Here is a 24,189-nt window from a genome sequence, read left to right as displayed (position 1 = left end):
TTTCCCAATAATAAATGTAATATTTATATAAAAAGTTTAGTGCAAATTAACACTTCAATTAATTTTTTTAGGGGTGTATATATTACACAGTATTTATATAGCGCCATCATATTACGCAGCGCTGTACAAAGTCCATAGTCATGTCACTAACTGTCCCTCAAAGGGCCTTACAGTGTAATGTGCCTACCATAGTCATATGTCATTATCACAGCCTATATTATAGGGGGAAGCCAATCAACCTAACTCATGTTTTTGGAATGTGGGAGAAAACCAGAGTTCCCAGAGGAAACCCACACAAACACAGGAAGAACCTGCAACCTGCAAACTCTATGCAGATAGTGTCCTGGCCGACATCCGAACCTGTGAACATAGCTAGCCCTGCAAAGGCCAGAGTGCTAACTACTGAGCCACCTTGCTGCCCTGGCCAAAAGAAAAGATAGCTGAGAAAAAGTTGGAATCTATTCTTCATTTAGAGCTTTTAAAGTTGCTAAAATTCAGTTTCCATGTGTATTTCTCGTCATAGAATAAAAAGCTGACTCGTCAGATTCACACTTTCCATTCCCACATCAAACACATTCACCTCACAGCATCCCATCAATGTAATGCTACTAAGGTATCATTGCGCATGCGTGCGTGTCCTTGCGTACCCCGGTCACCGGATCGCACATGCGCACTGATGAACTGAGCTCCATCACATTGTTGTCACATTAGTCGCTTACCATAGAGCGGAGGAGGGCTGTGCAGAGCGGCGCACTGAGTCACAGGCATTGCTTTAATAGAGCCGAGCAGGAAGAGATGGATCACAAGTGACGAGAGCGAGTGGCAGCTCCTTAGATCGGCAGGGGAGCCGAGAGATCCCCCAGCATACGTCATCACTTTATCACTGCCTGACCCGGCCAGGTACACACTCTGTGTATGGTTATGTTTGTGTATTGTGAGTGTATGGTGTATGTATGGTGAGTGTATGGTTATGTGTGTGTGTATGGTGCAGTGTGATCTGCCCATTCTAGGAATGAATGAGATCTCTGAGTGATGGGGCTCCAGCAGCCATTGTGCACCTTTCCAGACATCCAAGGTCTGAGACCTTTTTTTTTTTCAACTCTTTCCAAACTTACAATGAAAAAGTTTTCCTTTTACTTATGAATTCTTATTCTTGTGTGATAGTGTGGAGGACTCTGTGTTGCAGATTGTTGGGTGGCTTTGTTGGTTGGAGTTGGGTCTGGATTGGTGTTCCCTCTTTACCATGAAAAAATCAAATTGTCTTTATCAGACTAGGAACAATTGAAGGTTCTGGTAGATGGGGGGATATTTGGAAAGAGGCACAATGTCCATCTGGTGTATAGCTTCTTGTCTTATCAGCTTACATATTTATCAGTGGTCTTTGTTCCAGATATGTAGAAGAGCTGTGTACTCTGTAATGTGAGCCCTCTTCATCTCCACTTCATGGGGTGGAAACCATTTGTAGTTTGCTGTGTTGTCACCTTGGAATGCCCCTACAATTTCTACCACAAATACATCCTCCCTTCATCTCCTCTTCATGGGGTTGGAGGGATTTGTAGTTCACCGAGAAGGCTGAAAACACTTAAGAATTTCAGTTTAGCTCACAGGAAGTAAAAAATAAGATCTGGTATTTTCAGAAAATATTCTTAACCTGATAAAAGAAAAAAAAATCCAGGCACACAATCTAATGACTGGTAAATTGCAATACCTTACATTTTTATTCTCGGGTTTAGATTTAATTTTAAAGTACCTTCACCCAGTCTATTGACATTATATTTTATAGTCTTAATAACTGATAAGAGAACTTCCCTGACCTATCTAGGTACTTTTAATGTGAATTGAAGGATCACAATGTAAAATTCTAAGTCCAGTTTCAGTGGGTTTCTAACAGCTTAGAAACATCTATTGTTTGTTTATATTAGGCTAAGATTCTCTTCTCATAGTAAAACAGAATTTAGAAAACACTTTTCTTCACAGTGCTGACTGATACATAGGTGATTGGCTGCATATTTTCAAGTGTTTTTACTACTTGCTTGGGATGTGTCAATACTTTTCTGTGCATGGTCTAGGTACAGGTTTACTTTTTTATAGAAACATTTAAACTTTAGTATATATTTATATGAAAAAGTGTTAAGTAAGTCCAAAAGTATAGAAATGGCACAAACTTTGACAGGAAGTTAGTTTCTTTAAGGTCTTAGGTCTTATACCCCTCCTTTTGTTGCATCATCCTGGGAAGCCTTCAGAACGATGGAAGACATTTCCTTCTTTGGATACTTTCATTAGATTTGTTTAAAATGGAAGTGTCTCATTTCCTCTGTGTCCAAGTGGCAGATAAGTGTGATCACTCCCAGCAGATGGTGTTCAGCATGTGTTAATAGTGCTGACTTCTGTCCTTATACTTCTAGAGTCCATGTTTTCCAGGTATCTCTGTGGAGATAAAGTGATCAGTCTATAACAGCTGACTAATACAACTGTGCAAGTACGTGGAAGTTTAAGGACTTCATAGTGTAAAAGGTTACCTAAGAGCATAACTTTGTTTTAGTTTCAGTCAGAGGTGGTCAAGGATTAGAATTTGTGATGGGTCCTTGTTGCTGTTGGCCAGATATCATCAACATTCGTTTTTCCTGAGGAACATTGTCAATGGGACTGAAAGAGCAAAATCTAAAGTTTATGTTGTTACTGGCACAGCATCACAGGGAAATCTTCCAGTGGGGGCACTTGTTCTTGGGACAACTAAGATGAGATTTCCCTCTTTCAGGGTTGATGCCTACATCTCTGGAGGCTCAGGGTGCTCTTTCTGCGCATGCCCTAATCTCGGACATGCGCAAAAGGGGCATTTTTCTATTTGGGGAAAGAGATGCCGATCTCAAGCAAGCGCAGTGAGATCAGCTCTCTTTTTTTTTTCTCCTTTACAGCGGGCTATGTCACCCGATCTTGCACCTGCACAGTGCGAGACCAGGTAACTTGCCAAGAAGACCAAAGAAGTAAACGGAAGAGTACAATGAAGATAGCAGCGCTCAACGCTACCTCAGCACCGGGACGAAGAGGAATCCGAGGCGACCCTGGACCGGATTGCTGGAAGGACCAGCACCATCGAGGGATCTGCTGAATTAAAGGTAAGTGTAAATTTTTGGTTTTCAGTTTAGTTCCGCTTTAAACTAATTTGAGAGAAAATTTCTTATTATTTTTATTAATATTATTATTACCGACATATTACGCAGCACTTTACAAAGTCCATAGTCATGTCACTAGCTGTCTATCATAGAGGCTCACAATCTAATGTCCCTACCATAGTCATATGTCTTAAGTACAGCCTAAGGTCAATTTTGGGGGGCAGCCAATTAACCTAACTTCATGTTTTTGGAATGTGGGAGGAAACCGGAATACCCGGAGGAAACCCACACAAACACAGGGAGAACCTGCAAACTCCATGCACATAGATGCAAAGGCCAGAGTGCTAACCACTAAGCCACCATGCCCCCTCATTACTGAGGGAACCACTTACGACCTCTGGAGGAACCTTGGTTGAGAAACACTGCTCTAGGGAGATCATAGATCATAGATCAAGAGAGTTCTTTGATGTATTCATTTCATCAAGTGGAACTAAAGTGGAAGTAAAAAAATTATATATATTTATTATCTACCCTTTTATTTAAAGTAAACATTTAGTAGATTTTAGGTATGTTTTAAGAAATTATTGAATCCCTCGAGTGGTATCTGATATTTTTACTTTTCTTTTGTGAAACATGTTGCTCACTGTTAGTATCAGCAGGAAGACCACCAGTATCCCAGGCACACGCTGGATGGAAAGGAATGGTTGATGATTGTGAAATGCTCAAGTTCGAGGGGGTAGGTGTAGAGTTACAAAGTGAAGACAGCCATATGGAAGAGAGTGTGGAATACAATAGGTTGATATGTATGTCAACCTGCTTAAGAGGAGGAAATACACATTCCTTATTAGTTTAAAAATGCATCCTGAATGTAATTACACATTGAATATTTATATTCTCAAATACCCTGGTAGAAGAGGAAATCTGTTCACATCTCTCTCTGCCTCTGTACAGTGTAATGTCTCTGCTATTGTGATCTACACTCTCTTGGTTTGCATGGACTTTCCTCAATCTCTTTGCTCTATTTATAAATGAGAGGAAACCTCACAAACTTTTTGATAACCTGTACACATTATTCCAAAGATGGTGCACTCCTAAACAAATTGAACCAAAGACATCAGTGCTGTAAACCCAGAGAGCTAATCTCTGATTTATTCAGCTGCCTGATGTCTCCTAGATTGCCCTGACTGTAGCCCAACCATAGCTAAAATATTGTGTAATAAAGCTTTAGAGAGAGCAAAGCATAGTTAAAACTTCTAACCTCACTGGGGAAGTTTCTATTATCTTCCTTTGTGGTCATCTAGACAGAAAGTAAGGGTGCCAGAAATATTTTAATAGATTAGACCAGGCATGGGCAAACTATGATACCCGGGCCATATACGTCCCGTTAGGCTTTTTTAAACGGCCTGTTGAACTGCTGAAGTAGTTTCCCAGTCCGCGGCCTCTGGACAGTGCAACCCCCCCCCAGATGGGGTCAAAGGAGTCAGGTGTATGAATGGGCCGCAACGTCCAGAGCCGCAGAGCATGTCCCCTTTACAAATCCCGGGCTCCGGGAAGTGGGGGGAACAACCAGCTCACTCTCCCAGCGCAGGCTCAAATCTGCGATGGAGGAGTGGGTGGTTTATGCCAACATGACGTCACGTTCAGTGACCCCCGTCTCGGAGCTCCATCCATCTGATCCTGGCCTGGCCCCTCTGCCAAATTTTTGAACCCATTGTGGCCCCTGAGAGAAAAAGTTTGCCCACCCCTGGATTAGACCTTAGATATACAAAACAAACACAATAAAAACATAACTACAAAACGCTATAACATTCTCAATTAATATCAGATGGATATACTGACTTTAGATTGATTAGCAATGCTTGCTCTTAATTGACATTATACTCCATAACAATATATATTATTGTAAATAGAATCTGAATGTCAGATATGGTCAATGAGTGTAGGGTAGTAATCCAGGTAAAATAGGAAACTTACCTGTCCCCATTCTACCCAACAATGTTTAGCTGGGTTTTAAATACATAGATAAGCATTGTCTACTTTGTTTTATGTCCAGATTTTAAGTGACCTGATTATCAAATTGGGAGGTGGAGTTTTAGAATATTTTACAATTCTATGACAAGGTAACAAAGTAATAATACAGAATTTTCTGAATGCAGGAACATTTGTTATGTAAAATATGTGATCCTTTAAGGAACTGCAGTCACATACTGACACCTTTTGCTATCTGTTCTCTTCTGACAATTATAATTTTAGTTCCCCTTTTATGATGCAACACTTTCTCAAAAAATGAAGTGAAATTATAAATAATTTTAGATTCCCCCCAGTTTAGCTAAACTGTCAAAAAGAAGTTAGAACTGGCAGCAGCTCCCGAGTCTTTCTGTCACTTGTGGGAAATGATTTGCTATAGCAGTTATGATAGAAAGTCTCTGCCTTTTTTTTATACAAATTTTACTTTCCTGGCTTTTATGCTGACCTAGTAGTTGGTGACAATTACAAATATAGTAATTCCTTCATTGGTTTAATACTTCTTCTGTGATCCAAAAGAAGAAGGTAATAATAAAAATAATGTCATCTGATTGGGCGTCCCTCATATCGGTCAATCAGACAATGAACTGACAGCTTCTGTCTGATTAATTGTCATCCAAGACAAATTATGTGTCGCTTAGATATCGCCTCCACCTCTGCACAGAAAGTAATCTCTTTGTATAGATGGATTTTAAAGTTATCGAGTTAGGGTATAAATACTGTGCCACTGCTGAGCCTTTGTTAAAGATGCAGTATCTCAGAGCTAATATTATAATCTAGGGCTCTGGAACAGCTATACTGGAGAAAATAAACACAATTGCCAGATTTTTCTTGGCAGCTGTTGTGTTTTTGTCTTCCATTCCTGTTCTGATGGCTCTAAAAAGAGCTGTGGCTTTCTTTTAGCACTAGCAGTGTCGATTGAGTGACCAACTCCATATTTTTGGCCCAGGGTCATGGAAACGACATTGTCAGCTTTGACTGAAAACATCTCTCTTATCCAGCTGTAGCCTCATGGCCATTGTAGACCCATTTCTGTGCTATGGGGACTGTAATCTGAAAATTTACAATGAAATGGGAGCAGAATGGCATAGTCTACAAAAACAACTTTTCTTTGCTTTGAGTTTCTGTATTGACCGTTCCGCTTGCATAAATAGCGCCCGTTTAGTTTACGGTATACCTTGTGATGTGGGGAGATTGTATGACAATCCTTATTCTGGTCTTTCTGTTTCTGGTTTAATCATATGAATCACAGTCCAGTCACACCACTTTTTATCCGCTAGAAGTTTATGGTTGAACGTCAACCTTGGGAAGGATGAAATGATAGCATGTCCCCAGGGTGAACCTATTTTACTGTGCAGTTATCGGACTGATAAGGGGTTCCTCATATAGGTCAATCTGACATCGGAGCTGACAGTAGTACCCACATCATTGCTGGCTATCTCCCCTACCTTCTATCTGATAGATTGTCATCCAAGACAAGCTAAGTTAAAGTGTTGCTGAGATAGCGCCTCTGGCAATTAATGGGACAGGATACAAGGTCTTAACCGCATTATCTCCATGTATGTTATCGCATGCTGACAATAGGAACAGAGTCATGATGAAACAGAACATTCACATTTTTGCCTATATCTCTATATCAGCGTACTGTACCTATGAACTGCACCCATTGCCTGTGGTCACGTGAAACGTCTAAGCACTACCTGCTTGCTTTCCTGATAGCATTAATGGAGTTATTTTCTATGAAGCTCTTAGAAATTCCTGTTAGGTAATTCCTATTTGTTACTTTAATACTGTAAATTTAAATGAGAAGTATGATCACGTTGTAAGAATTAAAGGAAAAGCCTAGTTTTATTTTTTCCATGTATATTTATTTAAAGGTGTGTAACAATCAGAAGTATTACATAGAAGTTAAATGTCATGATTGGCAAGATGAAATTCATGTCAATCAACACTTTTAGCATTAAACAATACTAAAGAATCTTATTTCCGCCACCTAAATCAAACTGTTTTGGCCTAAGCATTAAATAAAACCTTAAAAACTACTTCTTTAAGTTTCTTTGCTAACCAAACATTTTACTATGGAATCCTTTCCTAATAGGGTGAGATTACATCTAAGTATCATTGACGTTCCTAAATCAGCTGGTGTATAGGACTTCACGTTCTTCTAATGTCCCCCTGCATCTCCATGTAATTAATAAAATTAAACTAAATTGCGAAACAAAAATCTACCGTTTGTACAGTAGTCCCTCAAGCAGAGACAAGTGCTGTCATTTCCTGTTGAGGGAGATACTCATCTCCCCTTTCCATAGAACTGTATGGCTCTGTGTGCACAGCGTTCATTTGTTCCAGTCACTAGATACAAGGAAAGGTAACCTCCTGGGCGGTTCGTTTCTGTGGGGATTTATATATCTAAAAGCGGTGAAAATTAATTTACATTGTAGGCCTGTAATTCTTAGGCATAACTCACCTAAATATGTCCAATATTTAATAAATGCAATACATTTAATATTAAACTTTTAATAAAAACACAAAAATCCATTAAAACAAGGGTGCAAAAATAAATAAAAAATACTGAAACCTGTAATATAACTGTACAGTAGCTTATATAATATATATATATATATAAAATAATGATTACTTTGTATTGGATTTAACACAGTTATTTTCTATTGAATCCAAAACAAAATCATTTTAATTACCCGTCATGCTCTCTCACACGCACCAACGTCACCAGGAACTCCCGGAAACATCAGCACACTCACTGGGGGGGGGGGGGGACCAAAAGGACGTGGCCAGAGGATGGAAGGCTACTGGAGGACGCCAATGGGACCAGGTAAGTCTTTATTTTTTTAGCTATGTGTGCGAATGTGGCTTGGGGTTACCGCTATCAGCTGTTTTTTTTTTGTTTTTTTTTTACCCCAAGCCACACTCTGGGTTACCGCTCAGAGGGTTAATATATACATAAAGGGGAACTTTTGCTGCAAAAACCACCTGCCTGAATCCTCTAAAGGCAGACGATGGCCCTTCTGCAATAACAGGCCTGTTCAGACAGCTGTCAGATTTTGCATTGGTTGCCAATGAAACCTGGAAATCTCAGCTTCCCTTGTATATGCTGGAAAATTAATGAACTCCTGCGCGTGCAGTGGTTAAGTCATCCTTGCACGGCCAATTAAGATAGTCGGAGATGGCCATTGGGAAGTAAAGAAGAAGGAAGATGGCGGTGTCCTGCAATAGAACAAGTATCACATGTTTAGTTCCACTTTTAAATCTACATGGAGCTCAGTGTCTTGATGATAAATCAGTTAAACTGTGCTTTGTAATGATTACAGGGTGACATTACTCTTTGCACCAATATTAAATATCATTCCTTCTGGCTATCAGTTTTATTATTTGTCCCCATTGGATGCTGTCCAGAGTTTGTATTAATCTGCGTATGGTATGTTTCCAGTGTGTAAAGATTTCTGTTTCTATTACGAGGTATAACATTAATACTGTGGCTGCTGTCCAATGTGCAGAAGTTTGTTTGCAGACCGTGTCCCCAGCCAGGGAGGCGTCTACCTGTGTGCTTTGATTAACACATAATAACATCCTGTATTGAGCACATGACCAGAAAAGCTTCTACCTTTACATCTGTTTGCCTTGTACGTGTGCTGAAGTATTCCCATACTACTCTGCACCTTATACGAATTCATGGATATTTTCTACTTTATATTTGTGAATAGCTATATTTTAAGGAGTTGTTAATTAAAACATGCATATTTTTCTAATCATTTTTTTGATATATTTTATAGAAGATGTCTGAAGACGACTGTCGAGTTTTACGGAGCCGTCGCTTAGTCTCCAAACCTCCGGAGAAAGAGGAAGTTATAAGAAGATCAGAAGCAGACCGATCATTCAGGAGTATGGCTAACGGTAAGCCTTTTATCTGCTTAAATGATAATGACATAACAAATTTATTGGCCACACCAGCCCAATAAATAGCCTTTGAGTCAATTGTCCAATTACTTTTGAGCCCCTGAAATTAAGTGATTGTGTATAAAAAAGGCTTTAGTTCCTCACATTTTTATGAAATCTTTTTGTTCAACCCACTGAATTAAAGCTGAAAGTCTGCAGTTCAACTGCATCTGAGTTGTCTCATTTGAAATTAATTGTGGTAATGTACAGAACCAAAATTCGAAAAAAGTTGTCACTGTCCAAATATTTATGGACCTAACTGTATACCTACCTTTGTGATGTTTCATGTCCTGTGATGTTACTGCTTAGTCACCATTGCAAATTATTGATTGGTTGGATGGGCTGAATGTGTGTTTTACCTCCTTCCTATTAACTTGTACTTTTATATAGGATGGATGAGCTGGTAGGAGGATCCACTCTGTGCATCCAGTAGAAATGTACAATTTAGCAGGAGAATCCTCTGAAAATACTAGCTGCTTGGCTGTTAAGCTTATCCCCTGGCCCGAAGCAGGCAGCAAGTGCTATATTGCGGAATGCATAGGGGTATCATTATGTGTATTCTACGTAAGGAAGTAGATGGAGGTATGGCAGACTGAGGACTTGTGGGGGGAAATGGCAGTTCAGTCCCTATATTCATAACCATACATGATGAATATGCTAAAATCACATGGAAGGAAAGAGCACTGTAAATTGTATACATTGCAATTATCAGTGGCGGGGATACAGCAAACTTCCATTTGCTGATCTTTCCTGTTAGCTATGAACCTGAAAGTATTCTCAGGTTCAGAGCTGACATTACCAGGCTACTGCTGGCCAGATAGAGGCTGATCAAACACAACCTATACCATTTTATAGATTCCTTTTACTTGTATTGCTCAATCACATTGGGCTATTTCATTGTAGGCTAGCTTCATACATATGGGCTGCAGAAATGCTTGCATTTTAAATAATTTAGTATGGTATGATGCATATAGCAGATTTTGCATCAGTCTTACCTTCCCATGTGTGAGATTGGGTACCAGGTAATGTAGAATGCTCTATAGTGCAGGTATGATTTTTCACGTTGTTGTGTTGCTTTGACCCCATACAAGTGCTTTTTTTTTTTTTCATGGAAATAAGTTTATACCTGATGATCCTACCAGCAAGGTGCATTTCCTTTCCTAGGATGACTTTGTCGTTCTTTCTTACATATTCCTAAAATGAACACAAACCAGCTGGCGTAAAATAGTGATGTTTAGCTGCTGCTTGAGTGCTCATATGCTTACCGAAAGATTTTACAGGCTCGGCATAGCAAATGGAAAATTTCCCATCCTCCCAAAAAGGGAAAAGATTTTACACTCCGTGATCTGTTTAGTGATAATTTACATTTCAATTAATTCTTAAAGCAGATCTAAACTCCTTGGAGGTTGGTTAGCCTCTGCCATAATCCTCAATTATGCACAGCATACTTGAGGATTATGGCACATACTTACCCCTGTGTCATTGCGCTGCAGCAATGACAGGTTCAGGACTTGTCATCTCTGCATCCTAGGGCTCCACCACCTTCACTGCTGGCTCCACAGTGGATTTCTGTGGAAATGGCGATCCTCTTCACTGATTAGATGACCTATCCCCTGCGCTGGCTGTCTAGTGTGCTCCGTGTACTTTAAAGTTAAAAGAAAAAGCCATACGAAGCCAGGGAGTTAGATATTTGACATGTCTGATATTTCATATCTCTTTTGTAAAATAGTACTTCCTCATGGTGTTTTTTTTTTTTCAACTTTAGGTCTGCTTTAAAGCAGAACTAAACTGAAAAATAATAAAATCACACTTACCTTTAATTCTGCAGATCCTTTGAGTGCACTGGAGCTTTTCTCGATCAGGTCCCGCACCAGGACAAGAGTTCCAGGAAGCGCTGTGCGCCGCCATCTTCAGCCTTCTTCTGGGTACGTCACTAGATCTCGCACTGTCGGGACGCAAGATCAGGTGACATAGCCTGCTGTAAAAGGGGAAAAAAAGAGTGCCGATTTTGTTGCACATGCATCGGCATCTATTTCCTCACAGTGAAAGAAAATGCAACTTCTGCGCATGCCCTGGATCGAGCATGCGCAGAAGGAGCAGCCAAGAGCTTACTGGGATGATTAACATATGTATCCTGGGAGGCTATGCGGTCCCTATTAGTCTTGATCGCCGCAGCGATTTTTTTTTTTTTTAAAAATAATAAAAAATACCACAATATTTTTTACTTCAGGTCTGCTTTAAGGTATTGTTGCTTTGTTATTATTGTTTTAGTCTACTATACCCTCATCTAAGCTTTCATCTAATTTGAGTTAGTGTGTTTGCTTTTCTGAATTCAGTACAGTGTTTTGAATTGCCAAAAATAATTTCGGACTCCTCCCTGCTGCTTTAACATCTTCAGAATGTGTGCAAAAACCTTTCAGTGGGCTTAAATAAACCTTTTAATAGTGATGACCAATCTCGTGATTGTGACTCCAGTTTTTCCTGTCATACTGTATACGTCCAGGAAGTTTTCATTGTGTTTCATCATGATGACCTCACACTGACTAAGTCTAAACTGACCTACAGTAAACTTAATGAATGTAAGAACGCTAAAAGACTTTGGAAGGGGGAAAAAGGTCAAATTCTAGCTGGCACTACCAGTTTTTTTTCTTTACTTTATTTAAAGATTTATTTTGTTGTTTTGTATTTGTCTGGTGTTATTCTAGTTAATTGTTTGTCTTCTGCTAGTCTTCAATGAGATATGTAATTGAATGTTTTTCATTTGTGTTTGTATTTTTTTTTTTTGAGATGGAGTGATGAATCAGGATTCCCAGTTTAATACTTTTGGGACTGACCCACTATTTCTGTTCACTTGCATACTACCAAAGTCATTGTGTCTTATATGATGTAAAATATAATACACACAATATATGTTTAATTGCCAGAAAAACCCTGACTCTCCTTTCTTTCCTCATTTTTTGTATCTAAAATTTGGGTTTGGCAAAACTATGAGTACTTTTGAAAATTGAAAGATAGCTAGGTTCCGTTCCCTACTTTGCTTTGTCTTTAAAGCTATGAAAGAAATGATCAATAAATTGGGTTTCAGTGGTATCGCAGAGCTGACTTCTGTATGTGCTTCCCTTTAAGCAAATCTTAACAGAGGGGCTCCTGTTAGTGCTATGAAGGGGCACCTGACACATTAATAGGAATTCTGGGCTCCCATCAACTATGGGATTATGCATCCCACCCTTTTGTCTGTTGGCGAGAGACCTGATAACCATCAACGATGGTCTCACAAATGGACCCTTATTTTAGTCCTCCAGTCTAACAAATAGATCCTTCTTTCCGTCTTAAGTATTACAGGATGTGTCACACTTCAGTAATCTCTGAGTTCATGGTCCATGGCTGCTCACACAGCACAATAGCCACATGACACTAAGGAAAGAACTGAGAGTCTCAGTGTTTTCTCTTTTCCGAGTGAACGGTCAAAGACCAGAACAATGTCTTAGTACTTTGGCCACAACTGCCCAATTACATAGGTGTATGCTCCCTGTTTATGAAAATACTCATTTACATTTTAACCAATGAATACACCGTAGAGCCTATTTATCAAGATGACTGAAGAATGTCTTTGATTTTTTTTTCATGTAGAAGACAGTAAAGTTTTTATACTTTCTTTGTGTAATGGGAACTGTTTTTCCTCCTGACACTTTATTATCCTTAGCAACTTTGTATTAGGCTGTATTTTGTTTGTGTGTGTATGTATATTTGTTTATATATATATATATATATATATATTTACACATTCATAAACTCCTTGATTGCCATGAGATTGCAGGATATGTCATTGACAGTCAATGGGTTTAACTGGAGCTAAAGTTAAAGCATAGGTCAAAAATCTATAATAAAATAAAAACAGTTGTGGAATAGTTATTAGGTATGTCCATGCACTCCACAGTGTGGGCAATAGTTCTAAGTTTGGAGCACTTTCCTTACTCCAAATAATAATCAGCTACAAGGGGGTTTTAAAGTGTTGACAATTTTTGAGTAATATAGTTTCCTACCGTTTCATGGGTATCTGCAATTCTGAGGTTAGACCTGATTGGTCTGCTAAGGAAAGCCTCTTCTTGATTTCGCAAAACATTGTATTGTGTTTTTATGCACTAAAAGTTTTCAGATAAGTAATATATCTAATGTTTAGGGGTTCTAAGTCATCTTCAGGCCTTAACTGTGCATTTGAGTATATGCAGGGAAAAAGATATTTAAAAAAGATTAAAACATTTACCCAATACTGCAAAAGAGCTTTAAAACTTTCATCACTGACCTCTGTAGCTGCATGTATTGTGAAATAATTCATTCACACCCACTGTTTGTTTACATTGGAAGGCTGCTAGGTGTCTATGTGAATTTGTTGTAGAGAATATATACACAGACTTGTGACCCTCAGTAGAACGCAGAATGTTTACATACTTGTGTTTTTTGTTTAATATATCAGATGTTTCACAATGTTACCTTGCATTAGTACAATGTGTTCAGGGGACATTATGTTGCAAGTGATGGGGAAAATTTGTAGGGAAATGTTTGTATTGGTCCTTCAGCTAGGGAAAGCTAAAACAAAACAAACTTCCAGCTTGGTCCATCTAATTTCTGGGTCAGGATTACTAACCAACAGTGTAGCGGGGAGGCCGGGACTTGAGACATTTGTCCATGTGTAACAGAACATTTTTAATCTAAATATATATTTCTAAAGCAGTGAAAACTATGAAAACATTAGTCTGTGAAGATCTGTATATTTGGCGGTTGTGTAATTCTTTGCAGATTGCAGATCTTTATGGTAGCGTGACTCTCCTTCACCATGAACTATTGATGTGAATGAAAATAAAATGTAAGAGGCATATGTTATCAAAAATAATTTATGATTTACAGCTTAATGCACACATGAAGGTGTTTTTGCAAGCTGTGTGTATATTTTTTATACATACATACAGGACCTTTTAATGTATTATCCCTTACTGTTTGAATATTCCAGACACATGAAGCTTACCCGAGGGTGTGTGTATAATACAAATAAAGATAGTGAGATATATAATATATCTGGAGGGGTTCGGTTTATAGATGGCACACAAGTTTCTACACATGGGAAGGGGCTCCAGGGTTTGTGGCCCAATTTTTGTCTCCCAATAGGGAGCATTCTGTTAATCAAAGGCCAACCTATACATTGTTAGATGCTCAGATGAGCTGATATTTTGTTTGTTTTATCCTATGGACTTGCTGTACAAAGCTATCCTACATTGTATTTGTTTTCTACATTGCTGAATAACAATAAGTGCAGGACAAAGCTGCTTGGGCTGTTCCTGGCTGTCTCCGTCTCATGGTTTTCTGCTGCCAGAGTTAATCCTGTTCACCTTTTGTGAAATGACTGTAATAGTGACATTTTTAGATACAGATTGTACTGGATATAACACACAGCTCCCCATTTCCTATTTCAGGTAAATATTTAGCAGAACAACAAGTATATTAGCTGTAAGAATAACAGCTGGATTTATCTCTCAGTTTTTGCCTGTGCAGTGTCTCTGAATGCCCAGTTGCTGAGTACATTCCATTGAAACACTTGTAAACAGTCTAAACCTGCCAGAGGATTTGCACTTCGGTTCATCCAGTTTTGGAAGCTAGTCATCCCCTGCCAGACAGAAGAAGCTTTGTAAAGTCTGAAGTTAAGCAGTGCAGTTTAGTGTAAAGCCCAATACAGAAGACAAATTTCAGTCTCTGGAAACAATCTTTTGCGATCATTTCCAGTTATGGATGAATGAGTGTTGTACACACAGCAGCATTCTGCTCTATGCAAAGTGGAGGGGAGAGGACAAGGGTAGCACCCCACTGTTCTCTCCACCATATGACAACACAGCAGCTATTTGTGGCTTGGATTGATGAATGATACCTAGAGACATATATACACATGCAAGATTTTCACCTGAGATGATCAGTTGTGCTTTATATTACGTGAGAATCTAACGTGTGTACAGCGCTTCCTTCGTATTACAAGTAGTCCCCGGGTTATGTACAAGAAAGAGACTGTAGGTTTGTCCTTCAGTTGAATTTTTATGTAAGTCAGAACATTTACATTAGTTTAATACGTTCAATTAGGACAAATGTTTGTCTCAACATATTATTAGGCAGCATGGGATCAGTTACTGTATAAAATCCTCACTGTGAGTTAATCACAAACAAAGCAAAAAAAAAAACTTTATGGAGCCTAGACATTTTTGTTAAGTTCTGGAGCAAGCTGTGCTTTGGTATGCAAAAAGATACAACTGCAGAGTTTGTCTTGGTCAATAAAGAGTTAAACGAGGCTGCAGAACAGCAAAAGACTTCTGCAAATCCTGCAAACTGCCCCATTCTTATCTATGAGTCATCCCTATATTGGATGTCCTTTACTCAGGGACTACCTATGTTCGTCAATCTGCTACTATCAGTCTGATCAACCATTTGGCAATCATTTGATCTCTGTATGTAGCTTAAAAGCTTTAAGATCCTCTTCAGTCTATGATAGGACAATAAAGTAGCAGCTGTGCATTGAGGTCATCCATCCTGCCTGGAAGCAGCCAGTGTTTGATTGACAGCAGAGAAGACTGGCTACTTGTATTGGCTCCCTTTACAGAGGAAGGTTTCAACATTTTTTACTCTTCTAGATCACATGAAACTAAACAGCGTCTGTTTAGTTGAACTCCGGAAAGATATTAAAAATCCTGAAATTATTTAAACGCAGCTAGTATGAAAACCTTAATATGACTTGAATTCGGCCCAGGCATGGGCAAACTGGGGCCCCCGGGTCATATATAGCTTTTTTTACTAGGCCCGTTGAATTCTCTCTCTCTACTTAAGCGGCTCCGCTGAAGTAGATTCGCGGTTCGCGGCTCTGGCCGTTGCCCCCTCGAGCGGGGTCAGAAGAAGGACCCCCCTGGGGGACCGCACCAGCCAGAGCCGCGGACCATGTTCCCAGGCTCAGGGAAGTGGGCAGAACAATCCACCCACTTTCCGACCACAGGCTCAGATCTGCGATGGGAGATTGGCCAGGGTTATGTCATCATGAAGTAACGTTCAGTGACACCCGTCTTGGCGCTCCATCTATCTGATCCTGGCTCGGCCCCCTGCCAAATTTTCGAACCCATTGTGGCCCCTGAGACAAAAAGTTTGCCCACCCTTGGTTCAGGCTTTCTGTATAGCAAAGTAAGGCAGCATTCCCTGCTCTCTGAGTGTCTTACACTATAAGCTGAGGTGACATTTGCTTACAAGAGAGAGAATAGCAACATGCCCTGACTTGGTTTATTGCTTCTCTTTTGTTGTTCTATCACAAGCTAGAGGTGGGGGATGAGGCCTTATTGCTTCTTTAGAAAATTCAGGTCAAAGCTATAGCTTTGCTTTCCTATGGAGCCGTTTTTATAAATAGGATCTAAATAGAATCTAAATAGGTGGAAAAACACATCTTTTAACTGTGAATTTAGTATTTTCTGTTCGTATTTCATCTGTAGTGCTGCCCATGCACAGAGCAGATTTCTGGCAGTTTTATAGCAGTGACCACACAGACCAAGGTAACCTGTTGTCAATGGTCTTAATTATATCATAGTTTTTTATAACATGTTGGTGGAACAATTAGGAAGAGATGCTGGAAAGTAGCTTAAATTGTCTAAATTGCTGTGCTTGTGAATCCAGAAAACTGCAGTGTTTGTGGCTAGCAGTTTCTGCATTGGGGCATCCTCGGACCTTAAGTGACCCCCAATGATCTTTTTGGCTGTCCGGAAGGGTAACATTCTTCCTACTGAGCAACAATTTAGGAGACATTCTTCCCATTGACCCCAACATAAATGTAATGTGAACTGTGGATGTAGTAATTTATAGTAGATGTTCTCTAAGACCTGAGAGTTATTTCAAGGGTTCGCCCATGTTAGAAAGGCTGCTGTAGACAGTATTGTGACTCATGATTATATGACTACAAGTGTATTCTGTAATCTGGATTTAAATCGTAACCCTTTAGGTAAGTAAGACATTAAGATAGGAAGAGGAGGTTATAAGAGTTCACAAGTCTGAAAACCATTATCTTTAGTTGCAACATTCTAGTTTACTGCTGTGTTGTTGTCACTAATGAACTCCATTAATAATCTGAAAGTATTTTGAACTGAGTAGCAGTGTTGCTGCAAGAAGGACAGTGCAGCTTGTCCTATCTCCTCAATCAATGCTGTATATTTTTTGCATTGAAATATTGATGACTATGTTTTAAAAAACAAAAACAAAAAAAAAAACAACTTGTTCCAGTGTTCATCCAAATTGTGGCTTTCTCAAAGAGTCAATCATGTGACATGTGCCATGGCCTTCAGCCATGAAGGGGTTTTGTGGTGTCAATTAACATCTACACAGTAGCAACCTTTTATTTTGCCAATGTACAGCATTCATTTTATTGTGGTATTTTCATTATTTATTTCTCTCTGTAGCCTTATTAAAAATAACCATAGTTTAAATATTTAGCTTCTGTGTTGCTGTGAAGCTGAAATATATATAAAAGTTTATTTCACCTGGCTGTGTTGACGAGGCTTAATTTATGTCTGTAATTATTACCAGTGTTTATCACCTGTATTGTTTGCTTGTGTTTGGTACACAGTGACCTGACTTATGATTTCTTCCTGGCAGGTTATTTGGACTTGGAACATGTGATCAACAGAAAAATGGACCTAAAGAGGAAAGCAGAGGTAAACCTCCAGGTTCCTACTACTGTTTTATCGTCCTACATTAGTAGGAAAATATTTGTCATATGCTGTCTACTGCTTGGGAATATTTGGAAATGTTCTGAACCTCAATAGAACTGAACACTATTTAATAACAGTGTCAACAATAGCCTTCCTGAATGAAAAGGAACAAAATAAAATCTCTTGGAAAGGTATTGTTAATCATCCAGAACCCATATTCCTTTTTGGTGCAGGTTCAGCAGTGAACAGACATATAAAAAGACAATCCACCCTAAAGCAGAACTAAACTCGTTGGTAGGTGGAGAGTTTCTGCCTTGATCAGCAAGTTTGTTAATTATGGCACATAATTATGGGAGCCGACATCTTTGCCGGCTCCATGGCGGACTTCTGTGGTGACATCAATCCCCCTACTGATTGGAAGATGTAACTCATGCAGATGTTACATTATCTATCTATGTCTCTTTTGTCAAATAGTACTACCGCCTGGTGTTTTTTTTTTCTTTGTTTTCTTAGTTTAGGTCCGCTTTAAGGAATATTTTAGTATAATGTGGTGTTGGTGTATAATGGTGTGTTACTCCTGCCAATTTCTTTTGTCATGTATACTCCCAACAGTGGGATCCCACTTCCATAGTTCCTAGCTGATTTTGTTCCCCTGTTGGTATTTCTCACCCACAAAAACAAAACAAAAAACAACTAAACAGGGATATTTGTGAACAGCACATCAAAGATTCAATAGGTATAGAGAACCCAGATGATGGTGACAATCCAGTCTGAGAAAAAATAATGATTAGGGGTTTAAAACTATAGTTTATTCTGCTCGTATTTTGCCTCATCTTGCTGTTCATTTTCCCATCATCCATATGCAAATACAATTTTTAAATATACACTTTCCCTTCTTAATATATAACATATTTCAGACCCAGAGATGTCACCACTAGATCTTTTGATGCAGGAAGACCAACACTGATGGAAGGGGCTGACAAGGCTTAGTACAGAGATTTCTGAAAGCAGAAAGCAGTGGTAATACCAACATGTGGTGCTAAGTCTCTGTGCCTAAATGAACTGAAATCCAGTGAATAAATAAGTGGGTCAGGGACAGCTGGGCTGGGATGGAAAGGGCTAGATGATGCTGGATGTTCATCAACCAGGAAATGTGATGGCATTTGTTTAACTTATATCAGCTTTCCAATGTATATTGTATGTTGTGCAGTGAAACAGGAGTATGCAGGAGCCTATACAATGGTGCAAGATTAAATGTAGGATTAAAGTTTAGCTTTTAACTTTCATGATCTTTTTAAAAGGGCAATCTCTGTGTTGGGCAGACCCTTCTTTAAATGTTCTGCATATGCAATGCATGATATCAAACCTCTCTCTTACTGTTGATATATATGATACTAAATTCCTCTATCACCATTGATCTGTCTACTTCCCATCCAGCTGTTAAAGAGTGAGTTAATGAAGGAAGTGGACATCCACTTCAATGAGTTTGTGAACAACCTAATAGAAGAATCCACAGCTTTAGAATCCTCCACTACAACCACCAACTTCTACCCTGGAAATGGAGAAAAGGATGGCCATAAAGGAAGGTAATAAAGAGTAATCAATTGGCATGAAGTATATATTTTTCTATTTACATCACTATATTATATATGTATATGCCGCTATTTTTTCCAAACAATTTATACTGGACCCTTGAGAGCCCAGCAGTGTACTGGAGTCTGGTTATAGCAGGAGAAGAATCCCTAAGTCAGGGTTTTGATAATCTGTGCTGTCAAGTTGACAATTTACAGCAAAATTTAGATTTTTATTTTTAGATGACTACTAACTCCAGGGGAAGATAGGGTTAGAACTTCTATCGGGCAATTTTGGACTGTGTCTCAAAAGGGTAGACTTTGTCAGTAGCAGGAGGAAGGGTGACTTCTATCAAATTACTATACTGAGCACGGTGGCTCAGGGGTTAGCACTCTGGCCTTTCCAGCGCTAGGTCCTAGGTTCGAATCCCAGCCAGGACACTATCTGCATGGAGTTTGCAGGTTCTCCTTGTGTCTGCGTGGGTTTCCTCCGGGTGCTCCGGTTTCCTCCCACATCCCAAAAAACATGCAGTTAGGTTCATTGGCTTCCCCCTAAATTGACCTAGACTACATTAATGACATATGACTATAGTAGGGACATTAGATTGTGAGCTCCTTTGAGGGACAGTTAGTGACACAACTATGGCCTCTGTACAGCGCTGCGTAATATGATGGCGCTATATAAATACTGTATAATAATAATAATAATAAAATAATTATTAATATTAATATAGCTTCCTGTTCCAGTGAACATCTTACACCTAAAAAAAATTAAATCCAGGCTGTTCTTTCATGGTACTGTAGATTGGCCTACCACTTACTATGAAAATATGAAGAAGGAAAGAAAGCGGCTTTTTGTGGCAAAGACAATTGGATGTACCACTTACTATAAATATGTGCACTGACCTATGGCCTGCTGGCCATACACTCCAGTTCTTCTTTCTGCACAGTAGTGTTAACACATCACTTGCAGGGCATTACCTCTCTTTCTACTGGTTAATCCAGATGGACTGTTTTGTTATTACACTTTCGTAAAACGGTGTACAACGAGCCCATACTAAGCTCATGTACTATCTCAATAGATGTTACTCTATTGGGCACACAGACACAGCATTGTAGGTACTGGAATCCGACTGGCGATGGTCAACTGATTTTTACTTAATTTCCTGGTAAGATTACTAAAATTAAATGCAATACATTAGCATATTCAATAGGTATCTGTCTAATACAGGGATACACTTATTTGTATTAATGGTGATTAATTATCTTCTTTTTCCATTTTATTTTTCTGTTAAAGTAATAATACGATTGTCATCACTGCTGTGTGAAAAATAAAATTACAAAAAAATTTTTTTTTGGTAGGTCAGTGGTCAGACCTCCACCTGAACATGGGAAGCTGTTCATGTCAAGACGTTCTCTACTAGAGTAAGTGATTACCTTGCTAATAAAATTTAGGATGCATCCACATGCTCAATAATTGTCATTGGAAAGGATCTTTCACTATCCTTTCCAAGAACAAAAGACTAAACCAGAGCTGTACATATGGCGCCGTTTTTGTCAACTAACGTATGAGAACCATCTGATGTGTGTACATAGCCTTAAGAGTGTGCGGAGGCCTTGTAAAAAATATAAACAGACACATACATTATTATATGTGGCATTAAAATATTTACATTTATTTATTTTTTTGCAGTGAGCTCTTTGAAGTCAATCACTTTCGGACTATCTACCATATGTTTATTGCTCTCCTTATCCTCTTCATCCTCAGCACACTAGTGGTGGATTGCATTGACAAGGGCAGGTGAGTGAAAATGACACAGTAGGTAGAGGAAGCTCACCCTTAGCCTTTTGAAGGCCTTTTTTTTAATTTCTGCATATATTTGGAGCCCAGTACAGAGGATCCAATAATTAAGGCAGTATTGAAACTATTGTTAACAGCCCAGTGCTAATTTATGTATTTATTTTATTTTTGTACTTGGTTTTCCTTAGCAGAAAATTTTCACACAAAAACATGAATTCGTCCTTGCATTATCCCATATTGTGTGATGAAAATAAAACTGTTTTATTTACAAAAAACTTTCAAAGACTCTTTGTGGCTTATCACATATCTCCCTGGCTATGACTGATCTAATTTTCAGCACATTTCATCACTATGCCTGTACTCCGCTATGGCCTTGGCCATGTGTCCTTTAAGCGCTGTTTCAATAATGGCATGACAGACCTTGGATGTCCCCATTTTCTATTCTGATAAAAGGGGTTTCGTAACAAGCATTTGTATATTCTTTACAAACATTTTACTAATATACTCTTTAAACTGGAACATACAATGTGTAAATTATAATATCTAATATATAATTATATATCTAAAATTAATGATAGGCATTGCAATAAAAAATCACCATTTAGTGCATGTGTATAATATATAAAAAAATGTATTTCTATATAGTTACCACAAGAACTTTATCTTAATCTCAGCAGCAATGAAAATAGGAGAATGGAGGGCAGGATTAGCAGCTAGTTGGGCTTCACCATGTCCTAGCATGCTGACAGGAGGATCAACTCTGCTTACTGTTTCTAAGTTCTAATTCTACCAAAGAAAGCATAGAGATAACTTGGACAAGCTATATAAAGCTGTGTGTAGAGTCTATCATAATCCTATTTTATGGTACTGTTGTCTTTTAGACTTGTCCTGGAGTTTGATCTCTTGGAATATGCCTTTGGCAAATTTCCAATTGTTTTCTCTACATGGATATGCATGTTCCTGAGCACACTGATCATTCCATATGTACTTTTGTCCATGTGGGCCCAAGGATACAAGTCCTCTTCTCATCCGAACCTGCGCTCTCTCTTTTATGGATTTCTATATATTAAGTTTCAAAGTGGACTTGGATTCTGTCCAGCATACATAGTTCTGCAGCACAATCTACCTCCAGCATCCCGGTTCATTGTCATCTTGGAACAGGTAATTTGGATTTACTATAACTAGTTGTAATAAGTGTTGATTTTTTTAGGCCCCTTGCTCAAGAAGAGAACTTTTCCTCTGATTCCCACCCATGTAGTAAAGCCTTATGTTTAGAGAAATACACATAATACATCATTGTGACAGTTCTGTCAGTTTTTTTCATTTATTGATTATGTGCCTGTTATTTCATAACCACTTATAAAATGAATGTTCAGCAATGTATAATAGGAGTCATTGTTCTCCAGTGAAATCAACGGTGACCTACCAAACAGCAGCTCATTTTCACCTTTCCATTTTCTACCACTCCATTCTGCCACCTGGAGCCAAGAAATGACCCCAGTACTTTTGAGGGGCATGTGGCTTGCTCCTTTCTCTCTTGTGGTAGCACTGGTGCTTGGTGATTGGCTCAAAGCTGCCACATATGGGCAAGGTAAAGCCCTGTAAAGGTTAAAAATAGAGTGCCTTGCAGCTTATGCAGGTCTATTTTTTCTCTGGGCCAGGAGATGCAGTGGCATGTTGGAAATGTCTGAGAATTTATGAAAGTGTACTGTGTAGTTTTTGTTTTTTTTTAATTTTATACTAGATGTTATTATTTAAGGGAAACTTTCTAAAATGAGGGGCTCTTATTCTTCACCTTCTCTTGAGAATGTTGCTTGCCTGGCTGTCATCCTGCTAGCTGCTGTGGCTGTTATACTGCGTACCAAAGAAGTATTCTGTTATTTATCTACTTTTCACGTCTTCTTGTCTTCTCAGGTTCGGCTGATAATGAAGGCACACTCATTTGTAAGAGAAAACGTTCCTAGAATATTCTCGTTTGCCAAGGAAAAGACATGTAAGTAATGTCAGTCCTGTGTTTTTGTCCGATACGATAGAGAAGAAGATTTGGATTAAACAATCAAAATGATCTCTTGCTGTGTGGGAAAATACATTTATATTTCATTAGTCAACGGATACTGTAGTGGCTTCCTTTCATCTTTAAAATGCTTTATTAGTAAGGGCATGAATAAAAGTTTCTAATTTATGATGATTAGAAATCGGTTTACAAATAGTGAAATTTAGTTTTATAAATTTGCTTTATAATATCTAGTAGTAGTAAGCTACATTCAACTGGACTTGCTTCATCAGTTTGTTTTTATAAGGCTTAGGCCCCCCTGCAATCAGCCGCAGGTCTGAAAAGGGAGTTAGGGGTTACAGTGATGCTTAGGGCCTGATTTAATAAAGCTCCCTAAGGCTGGAGAGGATACACTTTCATCAGTGAAGCTTGTTGATCCCTCAAACCTGGAAGGCGATTGTCAGTTGCTATTTGCTAGCAAATGTTTTGAATCCTGCACGAGAACAATTCCAGGTTTGCTGGATCACCCAGCTTCACTAATGAAAGTGCATCGTCTGCAGCCAGGGAGAGCTTTAATAAATCAGTACCATGCTAAGAAAGGTAATAATTGGGATACTAGTAGTGTTGTATTGATGGTTACATATAGAATGAGATATGTGGAAAGGTGAGTAAAAGGAATACATGTAGGGTTAGATGGAGTGTTGGGGTTTCAGTTAGAGATATCGAGAATGTTAGTTTTTAATGAAACTGGTAGGGTTATATTTTCTGACAGTTTCAGGATATGGTTTGCATTGATAACGCTGCACAACAACAAGTTTGCAACTGGGAATAACACATGTGATTTACATGATATTGAGTGTGCTGATTCCAAATCTGAACTCAGAATTTGCTGAGAGATTCTAAGTTATAAGCGTGCTATGGCTGTGGTTGGTAATTGGATAATGTAGTTTTACATGGGAACATTATACCAGTTGCAGCTATCACTATGCCTGCTGCCACCTCAGCTGAATCACGC

General features: G+C 38.8%; 1 protein-coding gene across 3 annotated transcripts in view; it reads left to right on the top strand.

Moving 5' to 3' along the window:
- The first annotated feature begins 719 nt into the window (after positions 1 to 719).
- SOAT1 (sterol O-acyltransferase 1) overlaps positions 720 to 24,189 on the top strand; it is a 38,764-nt gene continuing 15,294 nt past the window's right edge. The window contains exons 1-8 of one of the 3 annotated variants that reach the window (XM_072419828.1): positions 720 to 900; positions 8,933 to 9,050; positions 17,754 to 17,812; positions 19,247 to 19,395; positions 20,743 to 20,805; positions 21,074 to 21,181; positions 22,063 to 22,342; positions 23,096 to 23,174. In XM_072419828.1, the coding sequence (XP_072275929.1) occupies positions 8,933 to 9,050; positions 17,754 to 17,812; positions 19,247 to 19,395; positions 20,743 to 20,805; positions 21,074 to 21,181; positions 22,063 to 22,342; positions 23,096 to 23,174 (856 nt within the window). In that variant the 5' untranslated portion in view covers positions 720 to 900. Of the gene's footprint in view, positions 901 to 8,760; positions 8,780 to 8,929; positions 9,051 to 17,753; positions 17,813 to 19,246; positions 19,396 to 20,742; positions 20,806 to 21,073; positions 21,182 to 22,062; positions 22,343 to 23,095; positions 23,175 to 24,189 lie in introns of those variants that run through there. The other 2 variants (XM_072419826.1, XM_072419827.1) reach the window with 2 other exon arrangements.

This window comes from Pyxicephalus adspersus, chromosome 8 (genome assembly GCF_032062135.1).
Source record: "Pyxicephalus adspersus chromosome 8, UCB_Pads_2.0, whole genome shotgun sequence".
Lineage (NCBI taxonomy): Eukaryota > Metazoa > Chordata > Amphibia > Anura > Pyxicephalidae > Pyxicephalus > Pyxicephalus adspersus.
This window is presented reverse-complemented; position numbering and strand designations above follow the sequence as displayed.